This window comes from Manacus candei, unplaced genomic scaffold (genome assembly GCF_025592945.1).
Source record: "Manacus candei isolate 608988 ecotype Guabito, Panama unplaced genomic scaffold, ASM2559294v1 h1tg000046l, whole genome shotgun sequence".
Taxonomy (NCBI): domain Eukaryota; kingdom Metazoa; phylum Chordata; class Aves; order Passeriformes; family Pipridae; genus Manacus; species Manacus candei.
Genome location: NW_026138094.1, coordinates 6909984 through 6933765, shown reverse-complemented (window position 1 = coordinate 6933765; position 23782 = coordinate 6909984). Strand labels below are relative to the sequence as shown.

Here is a 23782-nt window from a genome sequence, read left to right as displayed (position 1 = left end):
TAATCTAAAATCTACAGACTCTAAACAAACTCTGTATAATACGCTTTTATTATTCGTAACAGGCATTCCCTTTTTCATTTCACACTACAGAGAAACAGCAACGGACTGATTCTTCAGTTATCTGTAAAACTGTGGAAAAATAAAAAAACTGAAAGCTAACTGAATTTATTACATAGCATTACTGGACTTTCAATCCCCAGGTACATCAGTAGGGATGGTAACGAGGTCCTGGGTTGTAGGAGTTGTAGCCGTATTGTCCGTAGTGGGATGAGCCGTATTGTCCTTGTCTGTGCTGCTGGTAGTTATTACCCCAACCTCTTTCTGGCCTCTGATTAGATCTGTAGTCACCTTGCCAGTTGTACCTGTCCCCTCTGAAATATCTGCCATCTTGAAACCTGCAATGAAAAGAAATATAGAGTTTTGACATAAATTGTGAAGTTTTAAAGAGATGAACGATAATGAACTCTTATATTTTACAGTTTTCATTAAAACCGTCATGTAAATGGTAATACACTCAAATACTTATCTATGACAAATTCATGAAAACACATCTACATTCATCTGAGATCAGTCATGAATTTCTTACTTAATACCCTGTTTGCTAAGGACAGTCTGTTTCCTAATACAAAGTACTCACAAGCATTAGGTGAACTGCTGCAAGTTTGAACAGAGACTCAGACCATATATGTAAAATCAACCAGGAGGTCCATCTGTAGATGTATCAAAGCCATGTTCCATCCAGTACCTTCATGGTTGAAAGCTTTACCAAAGCAGGCTTAAGTACAACAAGCACAGAGATCTGCACATTCCCTAAGATACGTGCGACCGCTAAAACACCACCACCACAGTCTCCTGCAGATTTCCATACTCAAGACACTGTACCTTCTCAGTGGTACTTAGCCCTTGTTCAGTCTAAATTTTGGCTTTTCAACTGTATCTCAATTCCTATCAACACTTGAGCTGGCCCACAGTTGTTTTGTTTGCAAATGGTGTGATGTACACAAACGTTTGCATAAGGACAACTTTATGGCCACAGTGTAGATGTAAGAGTTCAAAGAGCCACAGAGTTTTCTAAGAATATTTCCTTAAACAATCACCTTTTTCTAATCACCTTCTTTTTAACATAATCTGATTCTGTGTTTAACTTAATTAGAAGCTTCTAAGGTGAGAAAAAGTTAAAATGTTGTCCTCCTTTTCTTCAGATAAGGCACAAATCCTATTTAGATATTGAGCTAAGAAGTCTTCCCAATTGTTAGATGGGCTGAATTTAACTACTTTATATTAAAGGCTGGTGTTAATATTACCACATGTACTATATGCTGTAATTGTTGTTTTTCAGTCGCTCACACGTCAGATGTAACTGTGCAAAATTCAATAAAAAGCTGTGATTACATCCTGAATAAATAATTCAAAGTATTTTGCTTTGGCAGGTAACATTGTACTTGCTAGACAGATTGGATGATCGATTTTACAGTTGTTTTTACTAGATAAAAGAATCACAGGCTAATCTTACAAAGTACAGCAAATATTTAGGTTATAAATTAAATGTTTATCTGTTGCTAGCTGTCCAGAATTCACACTATTAGCTTGTTCCTTTGCACATTTTACTTCCAGTTATCATCCAAGAGAAGATAGTCTGCTTAGTTTTGCAGAACTCCCATCTTTCTCCTCTGGAAAAATGTTCCTGGCTGAGCAGTAACAAACCCCAGGGCAATGGGTTCAGTGGTTCCAGTTCATTCTTTACTGAAAATCAAATTATTTAGTACTTTAATACACAATGCAAAAATTTTGTCTATCAAAATATAAAACCTCAATACTTTTCAGAGAAGATTATTTCTCTTAAGCATAGTTGCCCGTGAAGTAACAAGATGCTTCTATTAACAGGACAGATTCCTAGATTTCTTCTGAAATAAATAATCATTTAACTATATACTCGTGAAACTACCAAGATTTTAAAAAAAAAATCAGTACCGATCTCTGTTTCTCTGGTTGCCACCAGATCTGTTTCTCCATTCTTCAACTATGGGAGGGGGGTCTGCAGGACGTTTCAGGTATTCTTGGTATTCTTTATCTTCTGATGTGAATCGATGAGCAAACATCGTTTCATAATTCGGGGGCATGTCAGCCAAGGAAGTCATTCTGAAAACTTTAAACGTGAACACGACAGAAGTGGCTTTAGCAATGTATGATGACTCTCATTGTAATAGCTACCAAAATCCACTTAATGAAAACAAAGGACAATGAAAAGTTACATTTAGATCAACGCAGCTGCTGATTTTTGGGCAAACACCAGATATGATTCATAGAAAAAAGTATTTCTTCAGAACACACTCCACAACCACTCCTAATCCACTTTTGACAGGAAAAACATTACTACAATCAGCTTGAAAAGTTTGCTAAGGTAAGGTATCGTGGAAAGCCTACAAATACACATAGAAGGTTAGCAAAATAATTAGGTTTGCAATAATTTATGTCTAAATAACTTGATTCAGGGAAAGGACAGCACCTAAGAGGATGTGAAATTACCTCATAATATGCCTCTCTAATGCAATTTGTGTTTAAGGCCTTAGTTTCCCTATTTTTATATATGTGCATTTGCTCTTCGGACAGTGGTGCTATCTGGTACTGGCCATCAGAAGAAATCTGGCCCTAATAGCAGACACACAGTGAGCTCTACGCCCACTGTTTTAACGACCCCAGGTAATTTAGAGTATTTAAAGCCTTTGCCTGTAGATTTCCTGATTAAGCTCTTCTGCTGTCTCCCAAAGATTTGCTGGCAGGACCGCTATTCACTTTGCAAACTGGGAGGAAAGGAAAGAAGGAAGGAAGGAAGGAAGGATGAAACTCTTTTCCTCTAGACCCTAGGAGGTAAAATATGTACCCTCACTGACCAAGCCCCGTTTTGGACTTCTTTCCACTGTACCCATGAGCAGCTCGAGTATAAGGTAAGTGAGGGGGTTACAGGGAATCAGCACCGCACTCCTGCGGACCGAACTGCCCTCTCGCCAGGACAGTGCAGGGGCTGCTGCCTCCAGACCCGTCTGCAGCCCCCCCTCCGCCAATGACGCAGCGCACACCTCCCTGCACCAGGTGTAGGAGTTATTCCTGCAGGATGCCCAGTGACTTCATCCTCTCTTCTGCCATGAGCTAACCTCGTTAGTTTTTATTACAAGTCATCTCCAAGGAATTTCGCTCCTCGAGTCTATCCCGGCTCGGGGTGCGGGGGTAGCGCTGCCCTGGGGACCCCCCGCTGCAGCTCCTCCCGAGCAGCGGGCGCTGCTCCCCGCACGGTTCGCGCTGTTGACATCACACCCATCCCGCGGGGGCCGGTAACGGGGACACCCGTCACCGTCCTCCCCCTCAGGCCAAGCACCGAGCAACGGAGCGGACTGGCTCCCTCAGGGGGTCTCCCGCCGGAGCCCCTTCCCCTCACGGCAGGCCGGGCAGAGCTGAGGGGGGCAGTGAGTGCCGGCTGCCGCCCCCTCCTTCCCTCGTCCCCCACGGCCGCCCCCGCCATCGCCCCTCACCGCGCCTCAGCCGCCGGAGCCGCTCACAGATCCCGCCTCTTCCGGGCCGGGCCCCGCCGCTTCCCCCGGCCGGGCCCCGCCGTGCCCGGGGATGGGACGGGCCAGTCCGCCAAGTGAGGGTTTGATACAAAGCGCGTTGGCGTAAATAGCGTTGAGGTTTCTGCGGCACTGCTCTTCGCTGCCACGCAACGTTTTAAGGACGCGACACTTGAAATCACAAAATTAACTGGTTTGGAAAAGACCTCTGAGATCATCGAGTCCAGCCTTTGACCCAACACCACCTTGTCTACCAGACCATGGCACCAAATGCCACATCCAGTCTCTTCTTAAACACCTCCGGGGACGGCGGCTCCACCACCTCCCTGGGCAGCCCATTCCACATTCCAATGCCCAATCACTCTCTCTGTAAAGAAGTTCTTCCTAACATCCAATCTAAACCTTCCCTGGTGCAGTTTAACACTGTGCTCTCGTCCTGCTGCAGGTTGCCAGGGAGAAAAGCCCGACCCGCATGTGGCTACAGCCTCCTTTCAGGGAGTTGTAGAGTGATGAGGTCTCCCCTGAGCCTCCTTTTCTCCAGGCTGAACAACCCCAGCTCCCTCAGCCCCTCCTCACAGGACTTGTGCTCCAGACCTTTCACCAGCCTTGTCACCCTTCTTTGGAAACTCTCTAGCACCTGAATGTTTGGATTTTAACCAAAAGGTGCGACTGAAAAGGGTGAAGTGAGCATGGTGCCTGCAGCTGTAACCCTGTGGCTGTCAATAATGGGATTTAAGTGTGTTTCTGGTATAAAAAACACCTTAGGGATGTGTTGACTGCTTCGAGGGGAAAGAAAGATGACATGAAGCCTTTTGGCAGCCAAATAGTTCCACATAAACCAAAATAATTCTGTGTTGGCACTGCTTCAGCAACACATTTACGCTCCTACCTGGTCCTGTAGATAGTGGTCATTCCTGTCACCTTTAATACAGGTGAAGTTATGTGTGAGCCTCAAAACTCGGTTGCTAAGCAAGGCCCTGTGCAGCTGAATGGCAAGATGTGGGGAATCACAGAATATGCCGAGTTGGAAGGGACCCACAAAGATCATCAAGTCCAACTCAGCCCTGCATGAGACCATTCCCAAGAGTCACACCATGTGCCTGAGAGCATAGTCCAATCGCTTCTTGAACTCTGTCAGGATTGGCACTGTGACCACTTCCCTGAGGAGCCTGTTCCAACCACCCTCTGGGTGAAGGACCTCTTTCTAATAACCAACCTAAACCTCCCCTGACACAACTTCAGGACATTCCTTCGGGTCCTGTCACTGGTCACCACAGGGAAGAGATCAGTATCTGCCCCTCTTCTCCTCCTGAGGAAGTTGTAACTGCAATGAAGTCTCCCCTTAGCCTCCTCTTCTCCGGGCTGAACAGACCAAGTGCCCTCAGCTGCTCCTCACACAGCTTCCCCTCAAAGCCCTTCACCATTTTCGTTGCCCTCCTTTGGACATTCTCTAATGGCTTAATATATTGCAGTGCCCAACACTGCCCCAATATTCCAGGTGGAGAGCAGAGTGGGACAATCCCCTCCCTTGCCCAGCTGGCAATGCTTTGCCTGATGCTCCCCAGGACACAGTTAGCCATCCTGGCTGCCAGGCCACTTCTGACTCATATTCAACTTGCCATCAACCAAGCTGTGCCTTCCCCTGTACTGCTGCCACCCGGGCTGTTACTGCTCATCTGTGAAGTGCCACAGTGGTTAAGAACAGCTTGCAGCCTAAAGGATCTGTGATACTGGGGGGCCGTGTGACCCCCACCTCGGAACAACTGGTGGCATCAAGACCTTCCTGTAGCAGAAATGGTGTCAGTGTCCCTGTTGCTTGTTTGCCTTGTTTCCACAGCACTGATGTCTTTTCAGTGCTGGCTAATTTCCACAACACTTAAGCCAATGATTTTTAAATGGTCTCTTGTGCTACATATGAGAAATGGATTTTTTATAGGACCCTTTCAGAAAGCAATGGTTTTTTACAAGCTCTGCTAGAGACTATTGCTTGCAGGCACTAGCAAAGCATAGAAACTGATAATCAAGTAGATCACTTGAAACAAAATACCCCAGCAACAGCAATAAAGGCATCCAATTCTCAACAAATATTAGACCAAAATGAGTGCCCTTTGTTTGATATAAACAGAAATAATTACAATCTGCTCTCCTGTGTGACCTACAGCAGGAGTGTATTGTCACTTGCAGAATAGAAATGATGACCTCAATCCAAACAGCCTAATGCAAATATCTTAGCCTAGATAGCTAGTTCTAAACCAAACCAATTGTCATAGAGGCTGAAAAATATTATATTTTAGCTTAAGTTTTCCCCGTATAATCCCTGTTCTACCAACTGCCCTTTTGAAATGGGCAGAATTAAGTAGGATTTTATTTCTTCTCCAGACATGTTTCATTTTGATCACTGGATATTGTAGTTTTGGGTGTGCCTACTGAGGATTTCATGCATAAAATTAATGCGATGATCCTTAATAAAAGGAGACACTTTTTTGTTTTTGAAGCTCTAGTCTGCTATTTCATGGGTGACATTTTTCATTAAAAGACCAAACTTAATATTAAACTTTTAATTACAGACTCAAGTCATTCATACAGTTAATCATGTACAAAATCTAAGCATATATATAAGTTCTGTTGAAGGCACAGGCCTGCTGTAATGCTGTGAGCAGTGTATTTCACAAATTGCAGTTTTGCTGAGATGCTCTCACCAGCATATTCTACATAGAAAAACACTTGCAGGGAATGGCTAAATCAGAATGGCACATAATTATCTAAATAATATACATATACATGATGCTTGTGCTTTGTTTCTTTTTTCATTATGTGTCTTTACGCCTTATATGGGTTACAGCATCAAGAAAGAGGTCATGATCCAACATCCTAAGCTTTCTCGTAGATGTTGTACCGAAATTCAAACTGCATGTAAAAAAACCAAAGTGACAGATGATTTTTTTTAGGGAATAAAGACACTCAAAAATTAATACTGTCACGGAGTAGAACTTTCAACACCCCCTAAATGCATCACATAGCACATACCTACAGAGTAAGTGCCCAAATACTTGAAAGGTCGAGCTCCAAGTGCTGTCAAGACTGAGAACTTGATAATCCACTCTTACAATCTTTCTGCTCACTTCAAGGCTCTCTGGGAAATTAATGTGTTGTTTTTGTATGAAAACGATCTTGTAATCAACATCTCTGAAGTCTACTGTAGTGTAATAAAGCCTCAAAGGGTTTGCTTTTTTTTTCTGTGGATTTCATTATGTTAAATAACGTGCTGTTAGATGAAGTCATCTTCTGAATTTTAAACTAAGAGTTGTTCCTCTTAGCCTATCAAAAATTAATGTATTTTTGTAGAATGGATCTTCCTGACTGAACAAAGCAATATGTGCTAAAACTAGCAAAGTCTTGCTTGCCTTGAAACAATGGAAAATGCCAGTTCTTTTTATAACTGTTTAGCCTTGATAACTCATGCTGTTCTGTCACAGGACTTTGTATTTGATGTTTTACATGAATTCCCAGCTTCTGGACTCATGTGTTTTCATTATACTCAACTTTCATTTGAAAATTAATTTCTAGCCCTTGTTATTACAGACACTTATTGGGAAAAGAAGTAAGTCTGCTCTACAGGATAACCAACCTGTGCCAAGAAGCAAAAGGAAAACATTATTCAAGTTTTATTTGTTTAAAATCTTTTATCTTTTGCAATTTTCTGTTTCTTTAAGACTAGGTTCATTGCTCTATCTCAGTAGAGCTTGACAGCTGTGACATTTTTAATGAAAAGTCAGCATGTGTCTATCTCAGTAGCAGGAGAAAAGGAGAACTACATTTTTTTTTGTGCATTTCTATATCTTTAAACAGGAGGAATCCTTTTTCTTCAGTGTTAATATCTACCTTGAGAAATCAACTAAGGAACTAACATCACTTGTAATCTGGGCCTGTCTGATTGAGGGAATATTTGTCTGTAAACGAATAAGCAAAGAAACCTCCATAGATGGTTATGAATGCTCCTGGGGATTTTTAGTAATAAAGTAATATATCAGAAAATATTTTAGTGAAAATTTGTCTTCAAAACTCTGATTTTTTTCTTAGCTTGCTGAAGCTGCTCAGTGCTTTCCTGTCAGCCAATTTTCCTCTCCCCCCATTCTTTTCTCAGTGTCTCAGTTACAGTGTAACCGAAAGCCCGGTTTGTTTGTACAATGAAACCTGAATTCCCCAGATAATTTATTCTCAGAAATGGTGATGTCTGGCACAGCTAGGAAGAACAAGACTTTTTGTTCTGGTTGCAGCAGGTACAAAGGGCATGCGTGGCAGCCTTGTTATTGATTACACATAAAGGGAAGCTGTGTTTCCGTGGGCACAAGAGGCTGTTGTAAGACCACCAGGGGCCATCTGAGCAACTAATGACCGCCAAGTATTTGCTCAGTCATTCGTTGCCCTGAGAGATAGGTAAGCAGAGATCCTTTTCAACCAATCTGCAGAAATATTAGGGGTTGTGCTCTTTCTCTAGGACCTCCTGTGCTCAGAAGATCAGTTCTCATCATGGGATTTTATTCCTTTAGCTGGAAAGGATTATTGCCTGGATGAAGCTCACTTAAATAACAAGAAAGACGGAGATACAACAGCTGCTATTGACAAATGCCTCTGAAGCCCGTGCAGCTATTCTGTCAGATCTCTGCTTTGCCTTTGCTGTTATATTGTACAGTATCACTGAGCTTCAGTGTCTTTCACACACCTCCATATGGTATTGTAAAGTGAAGTCCATAACGGAACAGACTGCGCCATTTCTAACAACTTCACTAAACTCAATGCAAGAAATGTTTCCTTCCCATAACAATGACCTTTAAATGTTAACCAGCTAAAAAAATAACATTGTCCTTTTTTAAAAATGGGAAAATGCAATTCCTGGTGCTTGATTATGTTACAGAATAACCATTTTTGTGCCGTGGGGCCCAATTCCTTTGCATTAAGCTCACAACAGTGTAATGCATGATTTGAAGGAATTTATTCCTAATTTATACCACTATGAAAGAAGGCTTTTAATTTCCCTGAGAGCTATTTCTGTTGTCAGTCTTTTAAAACTCACAGTCACATTAAATTATATTTCTAGTGTATTGTTCTTAAAACCAGTGCAGAGGTGGTGTTATCTGACTGCCATTTATACATATCTATATACATATGTGCGAATTAAAAATCACTACATTCCAGCTGCCTTCTTTTATTTTCACCTTTTAAACTGACTAAGCCAGCTGTGCCCTTTGGGGTCTATAAGAATGAATCATTTTTATTATTTTTGCTCTCTTAGACAGTAATTACAGGGTAGTGTGTTGTCTCTAGTTTTTAATATTATGGTGCCATTTTAATCCATGGTGCAACACCATTAACTTCAGCAGAGTTACACTAGCAATGAATTTGTCCCCAGGAGGCTTTTCCAAATGTTCAGTTCTTTCTTTGTGATTACCCGGAGGAATGGAGAAGAAGAAGGCAAGACAGAGGACCCTTTGATATGAGGAATGTAGTTCAAAGTGAAGTCTTATTTCTGCCGTTCATGGTGCTCCATATGTTCCTCATTTGGGGTGGAGGTGGGTTAGACCCCCTGAGGCACACACGCTGGGGCTGAAGGGCAGGCAGAAGTTTTTACATAGCACATCTGGTGCACAGTTTATGTTCTTTCCCAGACATAGGTACCATAGAAGTGGGAGGAAGAAAAGAAAAGAAAAGAAAAGAAAAGAAAAGAAAAGAAAAGAAAAGAAAAGAAAAGAAAAGAAAAGAAAAGAAAAGAAAAGAAAAGAAAAGAAAAGAAAAGAAAAGAAAAGAAAAGAAAAGAAAAGAAAAGAAAAGAAAAGAAAAGAAAGAAAAGAGAAAAGAAAAGGAAAGAGAAAAGAAAAGAAAAGTGGGAGGAATATTCAGACACTTAAATCGTACTTCTGTGGAACTGCTTGAAAGTCAGAAAATGGAGTAGCCAAACGCCAAGATATCAAACTCATCATAATCATCAGGCTGTCTAAACTCCAACTCAGATGCTTTTTAGATGTCAAGTAATCCTGCAAGTGGGGATGTATGAATCAGTGCTACCATGGATTGCCTATTGTTAAGATAGTTGCAAAATACAAAGAAAGTACTTGCAGAAGTTTCTAGCACTAGATTTTATTCATACTCAATTTTCTTTCACAGTTTAATTTTCATTTGGGCTCATTTCTCATGTTCAAATCCAGTCTAAAACATTCAAATCTCCTGCAGTGTGGAAACACCAACTTGTAAATTAAATACAAATTAGTAGCACCCAGCTGAGTTTGGAAGGGGAATTAAGAGACTTTCCTCTTTGCTTTCAGGGAGCAGAGCGGGACAGGAGCCAACAGGCCGGTTGGGCAGGGGCCCATCCCAGGCCCCCAAGCAGGGTTGCCCGCAGTCCGCAGCTGGCAGAGCTCAGAGGGGCAGACAAGTTCATGGGGACTAGACAAGTCCAAGGCAAGTCAGAAATTGAGGTCAGCCCATGGGTCACTGCCCAGATGAACAGGGTGCGTGGCCAGGCACGACACAGCTGGGTCTGCAGCGCCGGGCAGGGACCGAGGGCCTCCATGGCTGGGGCAGGGGGGCCAGGGCTGGTCGCGGCAATTAAGGGCTGTCAGTGCATTCAGGGCCCTGACATGCACATCTGGTAACAATTGCTGTTGTGTTTAAATCAGAAACTCAGATCCTTGCAAAACCCAGGATCTAGCGGGAGGAAGTGGTTATGCCTTTCAGCAAAGGTCTAGCGTTTCTCCTGGGTTGGGCAGCTGATGCGGTTTGCCCATTTCAGTCCAACCGGTTGCTTCAGATACAAAGTCAAAATTCAACCTCTAAAGAGGATACCTAAGTCTCCTGTTTTACTCCCAGAGTCTCCCTTTCCTGAATGGTGACATTCCCTGGGCACTGGAGGCTCCTGTGTTCTCTCTGAGGCCCAGGTTTTAAACGTGCCCTTGGTGTCAGCCCCACAGGTAGATGTGCCCTGAGGCCCCACTCATGCCCATCCTCCCGAGTCTGTGTGCAGTGTGTGAGCATGTGTTCAGGTTCTGCAAAGACAGCGAAACAGAACAGCTTTTCAGTGTTTTGTTCCTTCTCAAGGCTGAGGTCAGTGAATTAGCTGAGCTGCAGAGAAGCCTGCAGGATTTTGCAAAGCTGGACTGAGCAGTCCGCTCCCTGTTCTGACATTGGCTTGCCACTGCTGTGCACTCCTCTGGGCATCCCTGTGTTGTCCCTTGCTCTACACAAAACCTGGAAACTCTATGGACAGGGACTGTCTTTTCATTTTATGTCTGTGCTGTGCTGAGGCTGGGTTCTAGTATGGGGGTCTAGGTCACCACTGCTCTGAGTAGTAATATCTCTCCCTCCTGTTACTAAATTAGGACTTGAGATCATTCTTTCCAGCAGATAAGGGTTCCTAATCTTTCAGGAGATTATGCTGTGGCTGCCACCCCTCTGCATCCCCTCCTGCCCTCCCAGGGACCTCTGCCTCGGATGTCGAGGCACACTGTCCTTGCCTGCTTCAGTGTTGCTGTAATTCCTTCGTCTTTGCCCTGGACTCCTGCAGCAGTTTCCTTTCCTGGAACCCTTCCACAGTGCCACTGGTCCCATGGCCCTGCTCACCCTCCCAAGTTCAGGTCTCTCTTCGCCACTTCTTGAGTTGTGGCTGCTTCTTCCCCCTCCCCACACCATCTGCAGAGCTGTGCTATGGGGGAAACCAGCTGCTTAGCATGACAGTAGTCAGCTGAACTTTCTGGTGCTGGTTGGGAGCCAGGGCAGAAGAACATGCTGACTACTCAATAGTCTAAACTCAAAAAATACAGAGATATTATTATGGAAAATTCAAAGTTCTATGGAAAGTCATTAAGAGCAAGCTCAGAAAATCTCACATGTAAATGAAAACCACATGGTATTTTTTGGTGATACGTTGAATATGATTGTTTCTTGTTATGCTATGGCTGCTCATCTTAAGAATAATACACAGTTATTTTCTTGGTCTTAAATGGTGGTGTGGGGATACCACAAACTTCCCACATAAAAACTTTAATTAAAAAGCAAACGTTAATCTCCAAGCAGTAGCAACTGCAGCATATTGCAAGATAAGACTTCACCAACCTGAAAAACTAAGCAAGATTCTAATTAAATCAGAGGAAAAAAATGATGAACTAGATATATGTTTTATTTAAGGATGGCAGTTATATAAGATATCAAAGATCTCTCAGTTGCTATCTGATGGAAAATGTTGCTGCCAGATCTCATAGACGATTTCCAGGGAGAGAAATCCTTGTTCCACTGGTTCCAAGTACTGTTGTGATTTTTCCTTCTGTGTCAGGGCTTTGCAGTGGCTCTCCCTTTGACTCGGAAGTCCCTTTGGTCCTCTTGAAAGCTGCAGGTGATCCAGTAATGAAGCAATGTGACCTCATGGTCTGAGGAACCACCATACTGCAAGTGCTGCCATCTCTCCAGCCAGGAACCAATGCAAAGTCCTGACTATTTATGGTTATTAAAGGTCCCAGAGCACCTTTTGAAAATTAAGACTCTTAATCCCTGTATGAGGGCCAAAATCTATTTTCAGTGATGCCACTCTGGCTATCAGCATTTCCTGTATTGTTCCAGATGGAGATAGTGTTGGCCACTGCATCCTATTCCAAGCTGCATGCTGAGCTCCTCTCTGGTTTGGAACAGCTGATATTTTCCAGAAACACCATGCTGCACTGATGTGTGAAGGGATCTCTATGTATCCCCCCTTGTCTCACAGGAATGGAATGAGGATTAATCAATTATGACTGAATCATGATTCCAGTGAAGTCAAAAGAAGGGTTTTTTTCCATTAGCATCATGGGGCCAGGGCTGGCTTCTGTGTGGATATTACTTTTTTGAGATACCTGCATGTAAAAACAATGGAAAATGCAAAGCATTACCCTGTTGAAGGTTTCTGTGTTGTGAGATACTTCTTTAGCTGGAGAGGAAAACGCATTTTAATGGCTGTTTCCTCAAGAGTTTACTTATTTGTTACAAGAAGTGTTATTGCACTGGAGGAAATTCCAGTTCACTGAGTGTGGCTTTAAGCATGTGATGCTGCTTGGCTGGCATTTGTGGCTTTACATATCCTATGCATTCAAAACATGCTTTGTTACGCTTCCAGGGCTGGCTCCTGCTCTTTTCCCAGGACAGCTTATGCTGAGGAATTATATCTCAAAAGCCATGTTCTTAAAAACAGCAACAGTTCAGCTTTAAATACTGGAAGAAAGTTGAATACTGAGTAACAATAGCTGCAGGTTATTCTCTTTGACCAAATGTTAATTATTCTGGGCAAACAAACAGGAGCTAAAAAAGAGCAACTCTGGCTAGATTTCTAAGAGACTGCAATATATTTCTTGCTTAGATCTTCTGTCACATGCCAGTTATGATGTCACATTTAAAATTGTAAATCAATGTACAAGTTGGACAAATGATATCACTGAAAAACATTTTTGCAGGGTCGCCTAACTTCTCCCATGCAAACATAATAATAGTACATCTCTCGTGCAAATATAGGAAAGAGTGGTCATGAACTATTTTGGGAAGAGGTACTCACCAGATGGACACAGAGAAAATATTTAGTCAGCCACAGAGGAGCAGAAGAACAGTAATAAATATTATTAAAGGTGGTATAGATGAAGATTAGCCTATTCCTGCAGGAAAACTATCAAATTAAACTTAGAAAAATGTTGGTACATTCACAATATAAATCATGTACACTTCTGCAAAGGAACAATAAATGAAAATTAGAGGATATGTGTCATACATACTTTATAGTGTTGACTTCATTTTCTCAAATATGTAGAAAAGGTTTTGTATATTAACATTTCTCTGTTGGCTAAAGATTAAATTAAAACAAAACACAGCTCAAAGCTTTTCTGGAAGTTGTAAGTGTTCTGCTCCTCTTTCCACTGAGTTCCACGGTGTTAAACTGAATTGTGTAACTGAGTGCTTGGTGTCATCTCCCATGGCAGTGCACAGGGATCCCTGCCCTGGCTCCAAAGCCCAAACTGAGCTTTGGATAAAAAACTTATTATAATGTTATGCATGGCTGCTGCTGCCTGCCATCCTTTCAGTGCTTCTTCTATACCCAGATAAGGACTCGGGATCTAGAGAACTGTCCTCCAGGTGCTGCAATCATGTCCCTAAAATGTTGGGTTGTTTTTTTCAATATTTGCATTGCCTAAAAGTTTTGTTCTGATTTTTCAAAGAATATGGATTTTATACACCCCCCAAGGACTATGAAAATTCCCCAGAAAAGTGGAATCTGTGTTTACCATTAGATATGAGCACTTTATTTGAAAGTGATATAAATTTAGGCCAGTAAGGTTGGGGGTTTTTTGTTTGGGTTTTTTTTTGGTGAATTTTTTTGTTTTGTTTTCTTTTCTAATGCATTTTGGAAGCATTACAATAGTAGCCTACTTCTTAAATACATCTTAATTGCTTTCCAGAAGACAGTGAAAGGCGCAAAGAGGAAAACTCAACACTTTTTTCTGAGAATAGTGCAAAATACAGCTTTTGTGGTGACAAACAGTTTCCTTCACAAATCAAAGTTATCCCTGTCTGTGAAAAACACCCATAGCTGGTGTTCTGGACCCTTCCAACTTCCTATCTCTGAGCCAGGTCTTACTTCTATGAACTCAAGGTAATTTCTACACTTGAAGGAGAGAAGTCTTTTGCTTTGTTGCCACTCATGTCCTTCCAAGCTTTAGTGAGAGGTTTGAGATGCTCACCACTATACCTCAACCATCAGGTTTCATAAATAGGCTTGAAATCCCACCTGGCTTCATTCCCATGTGGGAATGAATTCATCCTGAATTCACCTGAGAATTCATCCAGGTGAAGGATCCAGATGCCTCAGCCCACAGGGAAATACATAAGCCTTTATCTAGGCTTTGGGCATTCATGTAAATGAATCAGACCTCAGGTGTACTCAGGGGAATGTCTTCCTTTTCCAACAGGGCAAGCAAGAAGCTGATTAAGGGGCAAAGTCCATTGGTGAGTAAACTGAAAAAGCACAAAGAATGAAGTATTTTGCACCAGCCTGAGGGATGAATTCCTGCAAGCAGCCAAGGCAAGCACTTTTGGAGAACTAAAATGCTCTGAAAATGTCTGGCCCCAGCCTTTCCGCCTCCCTCCTGTTTTACATGGGAATCGTGGTTTTTTGGGAGAGAGAGGGTGTGGACACAGTGAGGAGTGACCCTTCAGGGAGGGAGCTGGAGATAGAGACCTGCCTCCTGGGAGAAGGTCAGAGGGGAAGCAGGGTGACTTGGAGGAGGACAGGCTGAAAAAAGAAAAAAATCCCACATTTCTCACTACAGCCTCTAGGAACATCCCACATTGCCTCCTCATTTCCTCCCCTGGCTCCCGTTGATCTGCCCTCCAGAGCAGCTGCAATGAGCCTGGGGGTGTCTTTTCCACCTCCTCCCTTCCCTCTCCCTCCAGCAGCATGACCCTCCTGCCCAGCTCTCTGACCCTCACCGGACATTGTTCACAAGCCGCAGAGCCCGGCACGGTCAGCGCGGCACAGTGGGCTCATTAAAAAGGCAGCGTTTCAAATGCCAGTCTGTGGTTGCTTGGAAATGAAATCCAACTTTGGTATTATTTTCGAGCTCAGATTTTTGAATCCAGAATTCCATGTGACGGAAGAGGTGGGTATTTAAACAGATGTCTGCAATTTCTTTAAAAAATAGAGATTGAGTTACAGATGGTAGAAGGGGCCTGAGAATTAAAATCTCTTGAGCTACAAGCAAATTTACATGTGAGAAAAATGTTTTGCTGGAATGTATGGTCATACAATTCTGCATGTTTGAAAATCAAGCTTTTTTTTGACCAAAAATGTGAATACTTTTCCCTTCCTTATTATCTGTTTCCCTGCTAGTAGCCTTGGCTGTCACCACCATCGTGACAGCCAAGTTGCAATATGAGGGTCCTGTTTCTAACAGACAAGACATACACTTCTCTCCCTCTCCTTTCTCTTGTACAATTTGGCCTGCCAGGACCAACAATTTTGATCTGAATTAGTTTAAAAGAAAACCAATCTACCCTATCTACATAACTGGTGCCTGATTGCTGTAACTTCCATTTTATAAATCCCAAATAAATGGAATTTTATGATATAAGCCTGGAAGGAAACCAGAGTCGTCATCTGTACTTGCGGATGAAATTGAATGGTTTTTTCTTTTGGGATTTAAAAAGAAAATCACCAAAATAAACTTTGAGTGAAAAAGCCGATAACTTCTGAAGTGCCATATGAAATGCAAAGCACTGCATATTGGAAGGGAAAAATGAGCACATTTGGTACATTTTTGAGGAGCAATTCAGGATCCAGCTCATCAGCTGGGAGACCTGTGCATGCCTGTGCTTTACGAAGAACTTCACTCATGCATATGTGCTCCAAAAAAAAAAGCAGTATTTGTGTGCATATGAAACAAGTACATAGACTTAAATACAAGCTGTAAGAGATTTACATGCAGTGCTCCTCACCTACTCTGCAGTCCCAGCCTGTCCACTGCCAAACCAGTTCAAATTAACATGATCTCAGAGCAGAGCAGCAAGACCCACTACCTAGAGAAGAAAGGTGTCAGGTGACCAACATTATTTACTTTACAGTGGAGTGGACATAATCAAAGTGTCTACATCAATGAAAACATTAAGAAGGACAATTGGGATTATCTGTTTGTCTTACCTTGAAAGTACACAGAAATAGGTCTGTTAAGGGAACAAGGTCTGCTCCAAGTGTGAGACAACAATCCCACAAATATTCAGGGTCAGTGTGCACTGCTGTGTCCCAGGCTAGGTTTCTAGTAGACCAAAGTACAAAGGATGCCTGGAGGATCTATCCCAAATTGTGTATTAATGCTGACAGATGTTCTCTGACTACACCAGTATTATTAGAAACTCAGCTCTTACAATTTTGTAGCCTTCAATGCTGTGCTGGGTACTCACATTCAGGGCTGCAGTCCTGTGGTGGCTGTAGGGCATTGTTCTGGTTTTGGTGACTTTCTTTACATGTCTATGTCTTCTCTCTCTAAAATCTTATTTAATATTATTTTTGGTTAGCTGCATTTGTCTTCATTGAGAAAGCAGCATATACCACAGTGTGACAAGACAGCTCTTTGCATTTAAGGAAACGTCTGCTTTGAACTGGTACTCAAACATTTCACAGGACAACTCTTTAAAAGTGAGGTAGAAACTGTGCGTGCACTTTCTACAGCTCCACTGAGACAGGTGCTTCCTGGCACTAAGCAATTATACATATAAGAATAAACTGAAAGAATAATAAGAGAACGTTCAACCTACTATTTTAAAGTTGATTGACAAAATGCTTTTAAATTATTTTCTCCCCTTTTTCCTTTTAAAGATACAGAAAGTAGTCCTATTATTTTGGCTTATTTCTGAAGGAGGCTGGAAAGAAAAACTTTTTTTCCCTAGAAATTATTTGACTTGCTGGAGGACTTGTTGAAGGTCTCAGATGTTTATTATGAGCTCTGACATTTTAATTGAAAGGACAAGTAAATAAATCTTTTGTGCTAATTGTTTATTAGGTATCAGGTTAAGTTGGTTTTAACAACAAATATTGTAAATCAGAGCATTTTGAACAGTCCGATTTAAAATCCTTTCTTTTCTCAGTTGCTCATCTTTAAAATTTTATATCCAGTGATATTATAATTACATTAGTTCTCCATTTGTCAGGAGATTTTGGAAACTAATTTTCTGTTTCAAATGTAAAAATCAAGAGTTCCCCAAAGCTTTTTTTGGTTAAACTCCTGGATAACATCTAAAGCTAGAAAATGGTTGGTTATTTGTCAAAGGGGGAAAAAAGGGAACTGGCACAGTTCTGTTGGAGTAAAAAAATGCAGATTTCACCAATCTACATGGAAAAAGGAGAAAATCACAGTATTGAATATTTCATTTAATACTATCTGCCATGGGAAACAGGGAGAAGACTATCTTGAAGTATAATAGTTGAAAAAGACTAAATGGCAGGTTTTCTGAAATAAAATTATATCTAAAATAAAATAGAGTGGCAAAAGACAACAATAGTGAAAGCCAAACAAAAGGAGAGAACAGAAACACTGAGAGAGAGGAAGAGCCCAGTGAGCTCTTTGCTTTTCAGAATGCAGGCTGGGTACATACTCCTGATTGTTAGATCAGCTTTCTGAAAAGAATATTCACCCTGTATCTAGGAATCAAAAAATTATAACTTTAGGAGGCCAGTGGGAATAGGAGAAATTTCTCATCTAAAGAAGTAACATCCATTTACAGAGTGTGGATATTTTTATTGCTCAGCTTGAATCCTACCAAGGGATCCTGTGCCTTCAGTATTTTGAGTCTTCCTAACCGTGCCACAGTAATAAGAGCACACTTGTGAATACTAAATGAGGACCGAATTACCATCATGTACACATCCTGCATCTGAGCCAAATCGGAAATGAAATATCATGTCACATGTGAAAGCATAGGAACTGATTAATTCTGATAGCATATTTATAGTTCTCATTTACAGAGGACTGAAAATACTTTAAACAACTGGAATGCTGAATTATACAACAATAATGTAAATCAATGGGAACTATAAACAAATTAGGACTCTGATGGTGGAGAGGTTAAAGATGGAATTGTCTGTAGAGCAATTGCTTCATTTGATATTAATAATGTTAAATGGTTTACATGAGATCTGGGCCTTACTCAAATCCACGGCTCTTTTACCATTGACTTAAATTGAGGGCAGGACTTCATCCTCTTTTTGGCAGAGAAAAGAGGACAATAACAGTGTGCCACACTTCGGAAAGAGCAATATCTCATCCATTTGGAAGAAGAGATGGAATTTCAGGTGAAGGGAGTGCACTTACAGAAACCCAAATATGAGGAGAAAACTGGGTTAACTTGCTGTCTGCCAGACCACATGTCTCAGGGTACTTGAGAAATGGGACCATAACTGTATCTCTTCTAGAAGACGGTTGTACAAAGGGCATAAATGAAATGGGAAGGCCTTAGGAACAATGTACAAAATTTTGTATCATGTGAATTTCACAGCCAATTACACTTCTATAAGCTTAAGCTTTATTTTTATAATTGGGGATGAAAACACACTCTTGAATACAAGATTGGAAAAGATTAAAAAATTAGAAAATGCTAAGGCAACTGCAGTTCCAATTTCCAATTTTCATCTTAACATGACACATATAATAAGTGTGTTATCCCATTTTGATCCAATTCCATTAGATACTTGTAAGTCACATGCAGCACTGGTTCATAAAACACAGCTTTTGGATACTCACCAAAATGAGCTAATTAATCGGAGAGGACCAAGACAATTCCTCTCTGATGAATGGAGTGTGTAATTTAACAAAATGAGGTAAATGGTGTAAAAACAGTGAGATAAAATGCTCGAATTCATGGCAAGAGTTTTTTCCACAAGATTGCTAGTCTGCTATTTTTTCCCTTCAGAGAATACTACCCTGCACTGTTTCTCCTAGAAGAGAGGAATGGTCACATCAAAGCCATATTCAAGGATGCAGGCCATCATGAACACAGAAGGATTGTCACTTTTTCCGTGACTATCCCTGAGGAAAAGGAACCTCACCTTCAGATGGCAGAACAGGACATGGGAAGTCTTTTGACATCAGTGATTAGGTAAGGAGTTAAGTGTCCTTCAACATCCAAAGTGACCATCTGACCATGGTAAAGAGAGCAGGTGTGTTGGAAAGGTGTCATCCCACAGCCTTTTGAAAATGTCTGTGTAATTCACCTTGCTCTTTTTTTCCTCATGACATAAGACTTTATTTGAGTGTATGGGATTGAAGTTCCATTTTGGTGTTCCAGACATTGGGAAATAGTTGTCTGTCAGAGTGGGAGACAGTTTCATTGTCCCTAGCGGGAAGGTTTTATGTTGCTGGCTAAGTTTTCATTTGAGACTTCCCATGAGGTCCCCAGGTAATACTGAGGACAACCCAAGTTATTGCACACAAAGCAAGTGCACATAAAGTCTTTCCCACAATTTCTATGCTTTCTTGGAAAGGATAAATCTAAGTGAGATTTGAAAAATGGATGAAAATAATCACTCTTGATGGCAGGGTATTAATTATAACTTTGTGTGGGTGAAGTTAAAATTCTCTCTTATGTGTGAATTGGGCATCTTTTCTCCACAAAAGAATAAGTGTGTCTGTGTAGCACAGTCCCACAAACACCCAAATGAGCAGGTCCATGGCTCTGCTATGGATTTGTGTCCTGTGATTGCCGGTCAGACGTCAGTGTCACCCTCGTAGCTGGGCAGCCATTACACAGCTCTTCCACACTAGTGCAATTTTTCCTTCCATGGACAGGAATCATCCCTCTCTTTATTTTCATTATAATCATGAAACCTACATGATTTTGTGACCGTATCTGGCACAGATTTGGGGCGGGGCTGCGGAGGGCCAAAGGAGAGTCAGTCGTCCCGATGGGATTCACCCTTCTGGGCAGAGCAGCAGGGTGCTGGCGGGGTACGAGACCCAGACCTGGACTGTGGGTCTGGGTCTGCCAAGGCCAGCGCCCAAATGGGGCTGACACGGTGCCGTGGCTTGCAGGCTCCGCGCTCACGGCCCCCATGCCCCGCATCGCCCTGGGAACACGGACTCGGAGCATGAAAACAGCCCGGGGAGGGCGTGACAGAGCGAAAGAATCGCCTGCCCGTGTTTCACCAGGCATCCCTCGGCGTGGCATCCCCTCGGGTCGGAAGGGCATCCCCGGGACCCGCGCCGTGGCCGGGCCGCGGGGCGGGGGCCGCCTGCGGGGCGCTCCCGGTGCGGGACAGCCGGACCCGCACAGCCGGTCCCGGGCGTGGGCTGACCCCTCTGGCCGCTGGGGTTCGACGGCTGCGGGCGGGGCCGACTGGAGACACCCCAACAACTTCACCCGAAGTTTTCTGGCTGCCCCGTCCCCCTCCGTCAGGTCGCGGCCCCTCCAGCGCCGGCACCGGCGGGACGAGGCACCACAAGCCCCTCCCGCGGCTCCTCGCTGCCCGCCGGGGCACAGCCCCGCACCGCCGGGGCGGGGAGCGGAGGGGCCCCGGGGCGCGCCCACCGCCCATCCCCGCCCGCCGCGCTCCGCCCGCCGCCCCCGCGCTGTGCCTGGCAGGGCGGCGGTGCCGCGGGAGCCGCTCGGTGCCGCCGCCGCCCGGGAGGGAGGTTATGTAAGGGGGGAGGGAGGCGGCGGCAGGAGGAGGAGCGGGAGGAGCAGGACGGCTCGCTGCCGCCGTGCAGCCGCAGCCAGCCGGGGCCGGGGCGGCCGCATGTGCGAAGTGGGGACGCGGCCGCCGCTGGCCGCCGAGCGCGGGGAGCCGCCCGGGGGGGCCGCCGCCGCCGAGAGGTGCCGAGACATGGGGTGAGTCCGCCGGGCCCCGGCCACGCGTGGGCACCGCGTCCCGCCCCGGCCCCGCCGCAGGTGCGCTCGGCGGCCGCGGAGCGTGGGAGAGCCCCGGGAGCGCTCCCCAGAACCGGCGTTTTACAGCGTAATTAATCACTGACGCCCGCCCGGGAGCGGGCTCCTGCCCGAGCCGCCGGCGGAGGGAGAGCACCGCCGGCACGTTACCGGCGGCGAAATCCCCGCTGGAGCGAGCGGGGAGGAGCTCGGGATGTCGCGGAACGGGGAGCTGGTCCGGGGGCCGGGGGGTCCGGTCCATCGCCGGGAAGCTGCGGGATGTGTAGCGAGTTCATTGTCAGATGCTTCACTCGCGCTGGTTCAGCGAGAGCTCTGGCTGCTGGAGGCACGCGATAAACTTGCCTGAATTGTGCCAGTTGTTCCCTAATTTGCGTAAATATTTTCCCCCTTGTTTATTTTTTTTTTTTAACGTGCCAGAAGTCTCTGATCACATGTGGTGGCCTCTTGGAGAATTCAGCTTGATCTTTCCAGAAATGAGTCCGGCATTTTTCCTATCCTCTAACTTGTATGAGGGGACAAAAGCTAAATGCTGGCATTAGGGCAGATTGTGAACTAAATATGTGGAAACAGAGGTTAAGGTTGTGCTTTTGACTTGAACTATATATAGGTTTGAGATTCTCTCGACCAATATGTCTTGGAGGTTTCCAAACCCACACATTTCATTTACTTTCTTTTTATCCGATTATGTTTTCTCACACCTTTTCCTTGCCTCTCCTCACCCCCCTGTGGCAAGGAATCGTTCTCCAGTTCTGAGCTTACTCCTGCTACTTCCAACTATCCAAATTCCCACTATAAATATGTTTATTTTTGTCGAAGGATATAATTCGAGACTATATGGATAAATAATGAATTAAAATGTCATGCATGTGTCTGAATTTGATACCCAGGAATACTGAATAGAACTACAGGGCAGAAGGAGAAATAGGATCTAAGTGAGCATCTCCCTGTGTTTCACTTAAGGATTACTAGGTGCTCATCTTCTTAATTATGTAAAGTTTCACTGGAAAATAAAACAGAAACTGTCCTTGGGGTTGGAGAAAGATGCATCAAAACCTGTGTGGGGAAGCACTGCCCCACTTAGTCCAGGATGGTCAGAAACAGCCATCCGTGGGAAACTTACCTCTGTCACTCTATCTGGGTGTCTCTCAATGCAAATATTTTTGTTGTTGTCATTTTTAACCGTTTCCATACTGGTAGATCAGTTTAACTGTGGCCTGGAGAGAATTGAGTGAAAGATTGCAGTGGTCTCCCATCCCCTTCTGTCAGGCAGTTGTAGCTCTGGGCTCAGTGTGGTCCTGCTCTACCTCTGGAGCTGTTCAGGCTGTGAAAGACTTGAAGACTTTTAAGAGCTCTGGTTGTGCTGCTGTCTGTGCTGCTCCATGTTAGGTCATGCAGACTTGTACAGGGAGCAGGCACGTCCACCAGCCTGGTTCAATTCCCTGATTTAATGTGTTTCACTTAAAGTAAGTTATTTCAGTCTTACCCTGGTGCTTGTGAGATCAAGCTCCCAGCATCATTCATTCCCTGGGTTTCAGCGTGGGCTGTACACACTCATACACTGTACAGAGTGCAGATGAGGTGTTTTTTGAATGTACATTTTTTCAGTGTCTCGTGTCATTGTCTTGCCATTCACCTTTCTGATACTTAGAACTTGGAAGTGTGTTTGTTGTAGCGTTGCTGCAGCTGTGGCTTAGCACACTTGACACAGGAGCAACTCCCCAGTTTTCCTTTCAGTTCCATCTCTGCTGGTAAATCCTTCACCTCAGCATGCTCTAGCTTTTCCTTCTGTGAAATGGGCACCTCTGTACTCACCTGTCTTTGTGAAGCAGGTTGTGGTCAGAGGACGGAGCTCGGTCTTCCTTACTTGAAAGAATATATTTTGGCCCAGGAGTTCCAGTGGGATTTGCTTTCTGGGCACATTTTGGTGTCACATGTGGGGCATTTTCTCATAGAAATTGTGACAGTAACTTGATTCTTAGCTCTTAAAATAGTTACAATAACTTGATTCTTAGCTCTTAAAATATTTTTTCTTTTACTTTCCTCTTTTTTTTTTCCTAGGGGTGACCATTGCTAATGATTCATTTAAATGCTGCCTATGGATTTGGCAGTGACTGATGGTGCTATGAAACCTGATATAGCTACTTGAGCTCAGCAAAGCAAAGCTATTTAAATTGCTTATTAGCTGTGAGCTGAGCTATTTAAACTGTTGGTTTAGTTGGACTTACTAGGCAGCAAGCTAGGTTTAAGTTTTACAAAAGTAATTTACATGTTAAAAAAACCCCTAATGCGTGTAATACAGGGGATATGAAAACAATGTAAAAAAGTGTCCAGGAAAAAAAAAATCTGCTTCAGTGCCCATTAAAGTCAATGTGAAGGTTCCTGCTGACTGAAAACCATTGTATATTGGTCAAGCCACTGTTAAGGGTCTCACTGGACAAATGTTTACTTTAAAGGGAACAAATATTTTCCTAAATCATCACTTTCTTCTACCTAGCATATGGGATAGCTGCTGTTTACCTCAAGACTCAGAGCTTAAACTTTAGCTATTTGAAAACCACAGTGTAACACATTTCCAGCTGTAGAAACCTTTGTCTGAAAATGCCACCTGCCTTGTCTCTTGGTGTTGCAAGCCAAAGGCTATCACAGTCAAGAAAGGGGCTCTGATGTTAGTGAGCTGTACCTACTCATCTAATAGTTTGACCTCAATTTAAGCAGTGTAAGCTAAATATACAGTTATAAAGATGCTTGAGGTTTAGGTCTTAGCTGATTTAAGGAGGTATTGG

General features: G+C 43.4%; 2 protein-coding genes and 1 long non-coding RNA gene across 9 annotated transcripts in view; 2 read left to right on the top strand and 1 right to left on the bottom strand.

The window, feature by feature from the left end:
• Positions 1-30: 30 nt before the first annotated feature.
• On the bottom strand, positions 31-3670 carry RAMAC (RNA guanine-7 methyltransferase activating subunit). 4 transcript variants are annotated; one of them, XM_051796654.1, is made up of 3 exons: positions 3528-3670; positions 1972-2146; positions 31-395 (listed from the first exon to the last, which is right to left on the bottom strand). In XM_051796654.1, exons 2-3 carry the CDS (start codon positions 2136-2138, stop codon positions 206-208), a joined length of 357 nt encoding a protein of 118 aa, XP_051652614.1. In that variant the 5' UTR covers positions 2139-2146; positions 3528-3670; the 3' UTR covers positions 31-205. The 4 variants fall into 4 exon arrangements, with proteins under 4 accessions (XP_051652614.1, XP_051652617.1, XP_051652615.1 ...); XM_051796657.1 differs by lacking the exon at positions 3528-3670 and adding an exon at positions 3153-3389; XM_051796655.1 differs by lacking the exon at positions 3528-3670 and adding an exon at positions 2684-2799.
• LOC127475162 (uncharacterized) lies at positions 2799-6796 on the top strand. The gene is made up of 2 exons (XR_007906114.1): positions 2799-2945; positions 4009-6796. It is a non-coding gene; the product is annotated as an uncharacterized LOC127475162 (long non-coding RNA).
• A 13988-nt stretch (positions 6797-20784) lies between these two features.
• The window catches only part of HOMER2 (homer scaffold protein 2), a 63099-nt gene continuing 60101 nt past the window's right edge, over positions 20785-23782 (top strand). For all 4 annotated transcript variants that reach the window (XM_051796636.1, XM_051796634.1, XM_051796635.1 and 1 more), the window contains exon 1: positions 20785-20942. In XM_051796636.1, coding sequence (XP_051652596.1) covers positions 20851-20942 — 92 coding nt within the window. In that variant the 5' untranslated portion in view covers positions 20785-20850. The remainder of the gene's footprint in view (positions 20943-23782) is intronic.

What these genes read in the sequence shown, in the direction of transcription:
- RAMAC (XM_051796654.1), bottom strand. Translation starts at nt 2,138, where the DNA reads ATGACTTCCTTGGCTGACATGCCCCCGAATTATGAAACGATGTTTGCT. An exon ending in AACCAGAGAAACAGAGATCG is followed by an intron (nt 396 to 1,971) that starts GTACTGATTTTT and finishes TTTTCATTGCAG; the next exon opens with GTTTCAAGATGGCAGATATT.